This window comes from Bacillus rossius, chromosome 2 (genome assembly GCF_032445375.1).
Source record: "Bacillus rossius redtenbacheri isolate Brsri chromosome 2, Brsri_v3, whole genome shotgun sequence".
NCBI lineage: Eukaryota > Metazoa > Arthropoda > Insecta > Phasmatodea > Bacillidae > Bacillus > Bacillus rossius.
Genome location: NC_086331.1, coordinates 95,598,658 through 95,611,611, shown reverse-complemented (window position 1 = coordinate 95,611,611; position 12,954 = coordinate 95,598,658). Strand labels below are relative to the sequence as shown.

General features: G+C 37.7%; 1 protein-coding gene across 1 annotated transcript in view; it reads left to right on the top strand.

Annotated features, from left to right (window-relative positions):
• The window catches only part of LOC134528800 (MAM and LDL-receptor class A domain-containing protein 1-like), a 110,015-nt gene that overhangs the window by 84,698 nt on the left and 12,363 nt on the right, over positions 1-12,954 (top strand). Inside the window, exons 13-16 of the mRNA XM_063362463.1 lie at positions 3,470-3,653; positions 7,683-7,770; positions 8,895-9,056; positions 11,004-11,203. Of these exons, the coding sequence (XP_063218533.1) occupies positions 3,470-3,653; positions 7,683-7,770; positions 8,895-9,056; positions 11,004-11,203 (634 nt within the window). The remainder of the gene's footprint in view (positions 1-3,469; positions 3,654-7,682; positions 7,771-8,894; positions 9,057-11,003; positions 11,204-12,954) is intronic.

Here is a 12,954-nt window from a genome sequence, read left to right as displayed (position 1 = left end):
CACGTATTCAAACTTGCAAATTTTTTCATTAATATGAAGGAATAATATTTCGAGACCAAGCCATTTTTTTTTCAATACTTGCTACTAGGATTACTAGTATTGTGTAGTGTACAGTTTTGTGATCTTGTCATTTTGAAATAGGTCATTGCTTTTTTGAAAGGAATGCCAAGTATATAAAAAATAAGTCCTCTGGTTTCGTATAAACTTGGTTATACACCTGACATTGTACATGACCTGGCCTCTTGGTTCGAAGACATTTGGCGCATACACCTAATATTGTACATAACCTGGTTGGGAGGTATTCTAAGTATCGAAAAATTAGACGTCCATGGAAGGAACAGCAACAACGTATTTATTCGTCGGACATGTATCTTGTATAAAACCGTTTTTCATGCAGGAAATGATTAATAAACTCCAAGAAACTTAATCGAAATATAATTTTTCAGAATTTTAAGCTTTGGTTATTCTTATCACTTGCCGAGTATCGAACCAAGGAAGAAAATCTATCAAGTCAATCATTACATTAATAGGCTCATTTATATAATGTTAAGATTTTTTCCAAATTTTTAGTTTAATAATTAAAGAATTTCAATATTTCATCATCGGCTTACTGGAAGCTAGTTAGTAGATAAAGAATTTGAGTAATTTTTAGGACTTTTCACCACATTAAAATGAATGAATATTTTTTTTACTAAAATTAACTTTTTTGCCTAAAGCAAAGGTTAAACCTAGGACATGAATAGATCAAATAAATCAGTAAATTAATGAGTGATTTTTGATAAATTTTGGGATTTTTTTCCGAATTTCTAGATAAATTGCAAGTTTGCAGCCAAGATGGCTGCCATGACGTAATACTGGTTGACGTTATATCTACCTTGGCATTAGTCGAAGAAGGTCACTCTGCCGGTAGCTTCCGTGTAGGAAGGGTACATTTCATGTTTTTTTTCCTTCATCGGTTTCTAACCAAGGACTCCACGATATAACTGCGTTTTCTTATTAAATTTTTTCAATTGTAATTATTATTTGTTTTTGGATTTTTTCCCCAAATTTCTAAGTAAATGTCATCCAAGATGGCGGCTGAGTTCAAAGTCAAGGTCAAAGCTTCCCTCCAGAGGCTTCTTGGAGGCTTGTAAATGGGGAATTTAATCCCCTATGGGGACAATTCAAACTTCTGGCTTTTTGATGAATAAAAAGGGAAATTTTCCTTAAGAACGGGATAGTTTTCTCTAAATAATGAAATTTTTTTTTCTTTTTTTTTCTTTCAGACAACTAGACATTTGAGGACATTTTTAGCTCATATGTGAAAATTTTTGTAAGTTTTTAGTAATTTTTTGACAATTTTTGGTACATTTTGAAGGTCAAGATCAAGGTCAAGGGCAAAAACAAACATCATCCATCCAAGATTGCCGATGTTAAGTCAGAATCCACGATAGCGGCTGACAATTGAATATGTACTCGCTTCGGCTCCAGGGCCAGGAAATACTACTTACATTATTTATGGGTTACTGTGTAATCCTAAGTATGTAATTGCTACGTTAATTTATTGTGTTGGTCAAAATTTTTAACCTAAAATAAAATAGTCCAATTTTGATATTACAAATTGTATCATGAAATTTTAACAAAATTATTCATAGGATAGCAAAATCATCAGGGATACACAAACAAGCACACGGGTAGAAAGGTGATCACTTTAACTTTTTTTTACTTTGGAAAGAAACCTGAAATATATTTAATATGTATTTGATGTATATGGGAGATACTTTGTAGAGTTAAATACTATATGTTTGAATGGCCAGGTCACGGTGGTTAAACGGCAAGGCCATGGTATTTGAATGGCAAGGCCACGGTGGTTGAACGGCCTGGCCACAATGGTTAAACGTCCTGGTCACGGTGTTTGAACGTCAAGGCCATGGTGGTTGAATGTCAAGGCCACGGTGGTTTAACGGCCGGGCCATAGTGGTTGAATGGTCAGGCCCCTGTGGTTGAAAGGCCTGGCCATGGTAGTTGAATGACCAGGCCACAGTGGTTCAATGGCAAGACCATAGTGGTTGAACGGTCTGGCCACGGTGGTTGAACGGCAAGGCAATGGTGGTTGAATGGCAAGGCCACGGTGGTTGAACGGCCTGGCCACGGTTGTTGAACAGCCTGGCCCCGGTGGTTGAACGGCCTGGCCGTGGTGGTTGAACGGCCAGGTCACAGTGGTTGAATGGCAAAGCCAATTTTCCTAAATTTCCAAAGACCTCTGTTTTACCTCTTTCATGTTAAATGATAGTGAAATTATACCAAACGCGGGTAAAATTAAAGTATATCCTTCTGGATTACCAAAAAATAAAAATAAATGTTGAACGGCTTGGCCACTGAGGTTGAACTGCAGGGCCATGGTGTTTGAACAGAAAGGCCACAGTGGTTGAACGGCCAGGCCACTGTGGTTGAACGGTCAGGCGACGGTGGTTGAATGGCCAGACCACGGTGTTTGAATGAACAAGCCACGGTGGTTGAACGGCCAGGCCATGGTTTTTGAATTGCCGGACCACTCGCCTTTGACCAAGGCTGTTGGGTTCAGGTTCACGTATTCTTCACTAATGGTACATGTGGTTGACGTTTCCACGAGCCTGTGAGTTTTCTCTGAGTCCTCCACTCATTTATTGCGTCGCTGCTCTGTCTCATGTAGCCAATCCAGATAAGATTTTAAGCTCAAAATTAAATTTAAAAAATATTTTTAAATCGATATGTGGCCACCACGCACTTTTTGAGTGAAACTTCACACTTCAAAAATACATTTGAAGGATAAAACAAAATATTTAAAAATTCACTAGAATGACAAAACTAAAATTTAAAAAAGGTTCACAATGGAGGTTCGCACTGTAAGGTTTACAGTTGTAACAAATATGGCGAAGAATATCTTTAATGTTTCTAACAGTTGTCTGACTATACTTTATTCGTTATCACCCCTACCATCTCCATCATCGAGCGCCACACTCGTCATTACGCCATGATCAGTCGTCACCTTGGCTAACCCTACCGGCTGTAAAGATCATTTCAAAAATGTTTTTTGTTAGAACTTGAAAGCGGTGAGTTCTGTAAACCCATTCCATTTGGGTCTAGCTGGCACGGCGTTAGTTTCACTCAAGGGCGTGTGCCAAAATGCAACTATAACAATACTCTCATAGTGCAAGCTGTGTGAACTTACACAGTGTTCTCACCAGGCATTTCACAAGGAGCAGTTAACTATCACACAGCTCACTGCAGTGCATGTAAACAGAATCTATCACGACAATAACTATAAGTAGTTCACTTTCGTGGTAGCTAGTACTACTATAGTGATGGAATTCTCATCGTGTGCACCACGAAAAATCTTGCTCTATATTAACTTAACTTGAGTACATTTACAAATATGTTAGTTGTATTATTGAAAACTTGTTCTTGAACTCTTCGTTCTTTTGTCTCCACTCATTTGTTTGATTGACAGGTATGTGTTAAACGAACCGTTTATAGACAACAGTGGGCCTAGCCTGGGATCCTTGGGAGTGTACTTAAGAACCACGGACAAGACTGGGCATCACGTCATGAATCCAATATGGCGTCTGTACAACCATCAGGGTCCTGAATGGAGATACGCTCAAGCTCAGATACAAGACGCAAACGATCACATGGTGAGACTTAATAGATCACTTCACGTACATCATCAAGGAGTTAGTTCTTTGGCAATAAAATTACAATTGGTAAACAATACTGAAAAAATATGGAAGTATATTCACTGTCAGTACAGAAATACAGTAAATATATTAAAAGTGTAAATTCTTCAACTAAAATTTCGATAAAGTTTTAAAGAGAAAAAATTATGGATTTTATTAATACTTAATTTAGTAAATTTAAAAAATTCTACAATTCAAACAGGTGGCATTGGAATTAAATGCACTTAACAGATACTATCATCTACCAGCGAATATAATATTCTAAATAAGAAATCTACTGTGACAACTACATGAATGCCTATTATGCATAATTTACAACCAGTCCAGCTACTTAAGTAACAAAGAGACTTTGGGGGTAGTGCCGCTAATGAGTCACTTTTATGTGGCTAGGGACGCTGTTTCGATTCCAGAAACGTATCATGACTCATCATTATGAGAACGAGTTGGCACACAAGTAATTCGAGGTACACTAAAAAAAACATACATTATAAAGAGAGTTTCTAAGAAGTTGAAAAACTGTACTAACTTTTGTTAAGCGATTGCTCATGGTTCATGTATTGGTTTGGAAAAAAAAAGCTTTAGAGCTTTATTGGTTGTCAGGTAAATAAAATTTAAAAAAAAAAATATGATTCCCAGTCTGACACACTGCGAGAGAAAACATTATTATAGTTTAGCTATAAATTATTTATTAAAACATATTTCATTAAAAATAACTTAACTCAATGAATAAAATGGGCTTCCGTAGTAAATGTCGAGGCCCTTGATTCGTACCTCAGCGAGAGCATAAGTAAAATATAATCTCTGCACCTCTATGCACGTACACAGTACTGACACACTGGCTGGATGGCACACAACATTTACTTATGTACTACTGTAGTGTGGCCTCTGTCCTCTCCTACCTCTCTTTCAGTTCATATGCATTTTAGGCCTGGTTTATAAACAATGCAAAAACTCAATATGCAGAATGTTCAGCAACCACATTTTAAAGTACAGGTTTATAAACTATGCAAGGTGCAATAACGCAAACCAAGTAATGTTCGACTTCCAACTTAATTGTGTTTTGGTTTGTGTTTTTGACGACCAAATTTGAGTGTAGTGTTTCAAAACCTTTTTAAAGAAGCAGACTGTATGTGCATAGAAAAGCACGATTTTTTTTGTATTATAGATATGCATAAAGTTTACACTTATATCATGTTTACACTTTTTAAACTTTCACATAAATAAAATTGACAACATTTTAAGTGATAAATATGAATTATCAAAAGAAGCCCTTGGTAGAACTTTGTTTTCTGCAGTTTTGCAATATTAAGTTTGTCGGATCCGCCATTTTGGCATCGACCTGCGCTGCAACACATTAGGAACAAACCTATTATCCGAGTGTGCCTTGCAGCCCAACTACAGCATCTCTTCATCTGTGGGAATTGTATTACCCACAGTCGCCCATAGATGACCGTTACAGATATTCTCGAACAGCATAGAGAATGGGTCTGTGACATCATCGGCTGTTATTTAGAATAACTACTGTGATCACAGTGTGCTATATTGTGTAGCCTGTACAATAAGTAAGGACAAGATTATATGGTGAATTGCGATAAAACTGAAATAACAACGAAAAGCATGTCAAAATACAGCATAACACCGAAATGCAAGTTAAAAGGCATATAGCATCGAAATGCAAGTTATAAGTTATATCATGGAATTAAGTAGCATTTAACCAAAACATAATTAAAATAATAAAATAAGTAATCGTTTAATGTTTGAGACTTAAGGAATATCGTTATTTCCATACAAAAATTTGCACCAAAGTGCATGGATCAGAAAAATTAATTTGATTTGTTTTGTTGTGCTTTTTTTTATTGAAAACCCGCTATTTTTTTATTGTTCTGAATGTATCTGTTTTGGGCCAATTTATTACAGATTATTTTATCGTAACAATGCCTATTAAAATTTTACCACTATTTTAATAGAATAAATAATTACAAAACAGCTTTTGAAAAAGCAAAAACACAGAAATCCTTTGTTTTAAAATCGAAATTGGACCAAAAAAACCCTAAACTCTTGTCTGTAACAATGAGGTATGACGTCCATATCATATATGGAGATATGTAATGTAAATGCAGGTCAGAAACCCGAGTACGACTTCGTCACATATGAAGGTCGGGCAAACCTGCAACTTCAGACATTCCTTCCCCAGAGCAATGTGGGGAAATAAACTCCAAACCAAACTATTGTGTTTTATTAATAATATATGCCTTTTCCTTTTCTACCATTCTTCTCCCGGCAGCAACCCTTCGGGGACAGCCGCCAACCATTTCTAAGTAACGACCCTCCAGGTACCACAACTAACATTCCTCTCCTGGTTGTACCTCTTCGGAGACCGTAGTCAAAATTCCTCTCCCAGTAGCGTCCCTTTGGGGATCGCAGCCTACATTCCTCTCCTGGTAGCGACCCTTCGGCGACCGTAGCCAACCTTCCTCTCCCGGTAGCGACCCTTCGGGGTCCGCAGCCTACATTCCTCTCCCAGTAGCGTCCCTTTGGGGAATGCAGCCTACATTCCTCTCCCGGTAGTGTCTCTTCGGGGATCGCAACCAACCTTCCTCTCACAGTAGCGTCCCTTTGGAGACCGCAGTCTACATTCGTCTCCTGGTAGCGACCCTTCGGGGACCGCAGCCAACCTTCCTCTCCCGGTAGTGTCTCTTCGGAGATTGCAACCAACCTTCCTCTCCCAGTAGCGTCCCTTTGGGGACCGCAGCCTACATTCATCTCCTGGTAGCAACCCTTCGGGGACCGCAGCCAACCTTCCTCTCCCAGTAGTGTCTCTTCGGGGACCACAGACAACCTTCTTCTCCCAGTAGCGTCCCTTTGAGGACCACAGCCTACATTCCTCTCCTGGTAGCGACCTTTCGGGGACCGCAGCCAATGCTCCTCTCCCGGTAGCGACCCTTCGGGGACCGCAGCCAACCTTCCTCTCCCAGTAGTGTCCCTTTGAGGACCGCAGCCTACATTCCTCTCCTGGTAGCGACCCTTCGGGGACCGCAGCCAACCTTCCTCTCCCAGTAGCGTCCCTTTGGGGACCGCAGTCTACATTCCTCTCCTTGTAGCGACCCTTCGTAAACCGCAGCCAACCTTCCTCTCCCAGTAGTGTCTCTTCGGGGACCGCAGCCTACATTCCTCTCCTGGTAGCGACCCTTCGGGGACCGCAGCCAATCTTCCTCTCCCAGTAGCCTCCCTTTGGGGACAGCAGCCTACATTCCTCTTCTGGTATCGACCCTTCGGGGACCGCGGCCAACCTTCCTCTCCCAGTAGCGTCCCTTTGGGGACCGCAGTCTACATTCCTCTCCTTGTAGCGACCCTTCGTGGACCGCAGCCAACCTTTCTCTCCCAGTAGTGTCTGTTCGGGGACCGCAGCCTACATTCCTCTCCTGGTAGCTACCCTTCGGGGACCGCAGCCAATCTTCCTCTCCCAGTAGCCTCCCTTTGGGGACAGCAGCCTACATTCCTCTTCTGGTATCGACCCTTCGGGGACCGCGGCCAACCTTCCTCTCCCAGTAGCGTCCCTTTGGGGACCGCAGTCTACATTCCTCTCCTGGTAGCGACTCTTCTGGGACCGCAGCCAACCTTCCTCTCCCGGTAGTGTCTCTTCGGGGACCGCAGCCAACCTTCCTCTCTAAGTAGCGATCCTTAGGGGACCGTAGCCAACCTTCCTCTCCCGGTAGCGATACTTCGTTACCACAGCCAACTGCCTTTCCTAATTCTTTCTGCTTGACATTGACTTCCCCATCAAGGATACTAGCCCTTTATCCCTGATCGAACCCTGGGACACGTCAAGTTATAGGGTTAGTAACATCTTGAGGCTTGTGTGTTTTATAATGTTTGTGATTTTCTTGCGTTGGTTGTGTGTTGCGTCATTGCGTTCCTGTGTGTTTTATAAACCCAGGTTTAGCATAAAACGCACTTGGGTAAATTTGTTCACATGTGGTTTTGCAGGTGGTCTTCGAAGGTACATGGGGGTCAAGCAGAGCGAACGGTGTGGTAGGATTTGATGACATCACGTTTTTTGGTGGAGCATGCTCAAGTAAGTATAGACGATAAACGAATTGCTTGCAGCCTTTCAATTTCCAATTAGAATATCAGTATTTTTTTACTTTGAATCTTTCTATTTACCTAAAAAACATAACGCTACTTAGTATTGTGTTCTATATCTAACCGACTTATAAATAAAGTTTTGTGACGAAATCATGTACCGTATTGTAAATGAAAATGATACGTAATGCAATACTTAAAAAAGTGACAAGTATATTTTTATAAAGTTTATTGAAAATGGCTAATGAGTCTTATGCATTGATTTGATTATTTTGCAGAAATATATTATTAAAAATTGCAATAAATCAGCACAATAAAGTCATTTTAAAATAATAAAAGGCTTCCATTATTGCGTGGTAGCGAAACCTTTTCTAATTGGTTTGAATCATAATGCTGAAATCGACGCTATATTAAGTACATCGCCAATTGTGGACTAGAGTTGAGACATAAAATTTCGCTGGGATGAAAACTGGGCAAATTTCGCATACTTAAGTCCGACACTATACAATTAGTAGGCTTAGATTGGTAAGCATTGATAGTTAACAGTTAATTTGAGATTCAATGAATGTAAACCAATTAAGAAAATGTAGTTACTCACTAAGTAGCACACAATTTTTTTTAATGAATGTAGAATTTCAAAACTAAAAATTTCATTACTTACATAATACTATTGTTGTTACATATTCAGTGACATAAGTCTTTTTAATACAAATTTTTTTCTATTTATATCGTTTAGTTAAAATAGTAATATGTCAACATTTATAGATGTTCCAACTCATTTTGCACGATATTTTGGTGCCAATGATGTCATAACAACGCTGGGTGTCACTTGGCCGGCAACACACTGGCAGGAGCGTACGCATAATTTTGTTTTTGTGGGGAAAAAAAGGGGGTGTGGGATATAAGCACTTTGCCCACTGTTTGCTTTCAAATGCTATGGTTTGTTGGTGGAAATGACACATTCATTTAGGATTTCAGGGGATGTATGCCCCGGCACATCGGTGCATTCCATAAAGATGAAACATTCTGCTACATTTCCCTGTGTTACTGTGCCGTTTGTGCGAAGATACAGATGACATGCCGCTGCGAAGAAGCACAAGGCATGACTGATTCCAGCTCTACCGCCGTCTGCTCTGGTGAGGTCAGGGGAGTGCAGGTTCGAGAGAGACACGTGCGAGTGGATGAACGACACAACCGACAGAACCATGCCCACGTGGAGGCTGGCCACCGTGTCGAGGAGGCCGGCCAATCTACCTGACAAAACGTTCGGTGCTCCAGGTAGGATCAGTTTACTTGGTCGTGTGTGACGCACCTCCGCACAAGAAAGTTAAGTTCGATTTATGCTGGACTCACAATAGCGCGACGGCGGCGACGCAAACATTTCCAACCAAACACGTTCGACGCACATAAATGACGACGGCGCGACAAAATTGGCGGACGCGACAGAATTCCCGATCAAATTTTTCTTTTTCTATTTCCATCGCGTCTCTGGCGCGGCGTTACTGAAACGTGTGTCACAATTTTTTTTTTTTTTTGGTTGTAGGGCGCCTATGGCTCCCGTTGAAAAATGATGGATATAAAAATCACTTTAATTTAATAACAGAGGCGTGTTCCACTTATGTAGCTGTATATCAAATGATACTTTATTTTTACACTTCCAATTTCTATTTTATACACATCTCAATGGAGTAGGCTAATATTTGCGCTTCACGATACTCCTTTTACCAAGGTATACATATCTCTTTTGCGTTACTGAGTCAGTGAGTCAGTGAATAGCGTAACTATATGTACCTATATATATATATATATATATATATATATATATATATATATATATATATATATATATATATGATTCTTGTATTGTTGATGTTTTTTTTAATTTAATTTATCAGTGAACTTTATAAAATGTATTTACCCACAGTGATGTATACAATAAAATGTTAAATTCGAATTAAACAAATTTCTCTCAAATACTGTTAAAAAATACATGCACGCATTGATGGCTGAAAACAAGAAACATTATATAGGTATATAATTTTTTTGTTGTCACTCGGCTAAACACCGTATGTTCACAAAAAAGCAACATTTCGCTGTCGCATCGCCATATTCGCATCATGCCTTTGCGCTATTATGATTCCAGTATTAGTCTGCATACAGCTATAAGAGTATTTAACGTAAAAATGATATCAAACTATATATATATATATATATATATATATATATATATATAGAAATAAAGCTTTGCTTGCTCCACTTTCTTCCCATTTTGCTCCTTAAACAAATAAATATTACGGCTCTAGAGCTGAAAATGGCTTAGCCTACATTGGCTTGAACTTGATACACCATACCATATCATACCAGGCTTCACTCGTGGTTCTAGAAGTTTGCATCAAAATATATTTTATCAATAAGTTACCCGGTTACAGTTTGCTACACTTGAACGGATTTAATATTTAAGAACAAAATCATTTGATGCTTCTTGATTGCTTTCATAAAAAAAATTAAATTCTTCTTTACTTTACTTTTGAATAATGGAATTTTGCAATTTGTGAAGTTTTGTTTCACGAATTCTATATCCTCGTGTGTACAGTACCTTTTTTTTCTAATTTTTTAACTTTCACAAATATTAAAAACATTGTAACCATAAAGAACTAATTTTATTATCAAATATTTTTTATATAGTCGAAAGTATATAAGTTATTTTCTAGAGTTAGGTATTTAATTATGCTTTTCAACCTTTTCTACTCTACACTTGCATTATTTTCCCTTTTTAAATATTTGTTTTTTAAAGAGATAATAATTATATATATTTTTTAATATTTCCCTGTGAATATACCGGGCCTTATTGAACTGTATGTACTTGGGGCAGTACATTTTTCCTTACATTACACTGTAGCAAACTCATACTGGTATCATATTAGTAAAACGATGTTAAAACATCTTATGCCAATGAATAGAGTCAAAAAAGTTTAATTAACTGATTCTGCAAATAATAACGCTTATTTAACTATCCCAAAAGAAAAATAAATTTAAGCCTGAAAAATTAGACCTGCATTATTTATTTACAAACATAAGTATCTTTTTTTATCAAAATGTAGTTTCATTCTATATGAATTTATTCATAATTTTAAAGAAATATGTTTAATGTTAGATGTAGATGGTAAAACCTCTTGTAATAACCTATGATTTTTTAAAAATATTTTTTTTTCTTTTTTTTTTCAGAGGGATACATTTATTTCGACTTATTCAATCAGAACACCGGAAGTAATGTGGCCAAGATGGTCTCACCCATCATAGCGAGCTCCCAGGATCAGCAGCTTTGCTTCACGTTCTGGTTTGCAGCTTTCGGCGCTGGCGACTCTGCCGAGCTGCGCATCGTTCGACAAGACAACAGTTCCAGTGATGATCAGCCTCTCGAAAAGGTGATGTCTTATGTGCACGCATATACTAACTTCATCTATCATTTATATTTATAATGCTAGAAGAATTGATCACTAGCTGATATACGTATTTACATTAACTTTATTAAAAGTAGTTTGCATTTTTTTTTAAATTATAGTGATGTTTCATTACTCGCCAGTGATGTGTAAACATCTAACCTCGGTAACGAGCGAATTCATATGTTCTCATGATGCAAATAATCTTATAATACGAAACTCGGTCACGAAATTTAATGTAGAATTTTTTTTTAAATAACGCCGAGCGTCATAAATATACGAAAAGTATTCCTTTTCTATCCTTTTTAAAACCTAACTATAATTCTGTTTTACAAGATGGTACTATGGATTTCTCAGGGCTAGCCGAATAACAGGAGTATCGAAAGCGTCGCATGTAAACGTCTCTGTGCTGAACCTGTGACATTTCCCCCTAGACCGGAACTATCATTGCCTGCGTTTTTGAGATTACGCTTCTTTAGTCGCGTTGAGGGTGAAGTTTTAGTATGCACTATAAATGCAATGAAATAAGCGTGCTTTACACAACGGAAATTTAACAGGTTTAAGTCCAATGCGCAAGCATGCAGAAACTGGTATTGCCACGATCCGAAATCGTCAAGATGGCAGACCCACGTGTGGCAACATGCACCCGAATGTACTAACTTTCGTCGTGAATATCGGGGGATATTCTAAAAGTATTTGTGTCCCAAGGTAAACCTAATGGCAGTGAAACTATCCTGGAACACATTTGGTAAACTTGAAGAGTCACAACAAGACAAGATATAATCGCAACTTTAAACATACCTAAAAAATATTAGCCAAGAAGATTTTTTGGAAAAAAACATGGCGTCAAAGATATTTAACATTTTGTTGGTTCTCTAAATCATTACTTAAGTTGAGTTTACTTTTAAATATTTAATCTAAAATTCGTAGTTCAATAGATACATTAAAACAAAATTAACCTGAAACATTTTAAAGCCATACCTATTATAACTCAAAGCAAATGTTTGTATACATTTTTTGCTTAAACGACAGTAATCTGTCTGTAAATACTTCCTACAAACAATTCTAAACCTTATTGAGCTGATTATACATTTAATATTTAACAGTAAAAATTTAATCACGAAATTATTTTATTCAGCATGTCGTCGAATATATGTAGGCTAACAATTTGGTGTCTCTCTACAGTATGATGAACACTGCTATTTCTTCATATTTCAATGTTAAGTAAGGGTCGCCAAAATTATAATTCCAACATTTTAACGTATTTATTAAGTTGTTATTTTTATGACTAGGTATAAATTATAACAAAAAGTATTAAAGGATAGTTGTACTAACATACAGTTTACTTTGGAACAGAAACACGCTTAGTACATCACCAGATGTTCGCAAAAGTTAATGTATACAAATGAATCAAGCGGGTCCGCCATCTTTTTGCGATTTCTGAGACTTCCACAGATGGCAGCATCATATTTACACATTTCCGCTTCAATCGAAATCCGTTACACTCACGAAATTATCCCTACCAAATCCCGTATACCGAGAGCTAAGATGTTTACAAATCAAAAATGAACTTCTACTTAGGGAGGTAGTATCCTAAGTTCTGTTTCTTCTTATATTTCGCGTTTTCGCACATGATTTTACAAAAATGCATAATATAACAATATTGAATTTTTGTGAAATGTTTTTCTACTTAACTAGTCCTTATTTAGCTTAAAAAAAATTATGAAATTAATGGC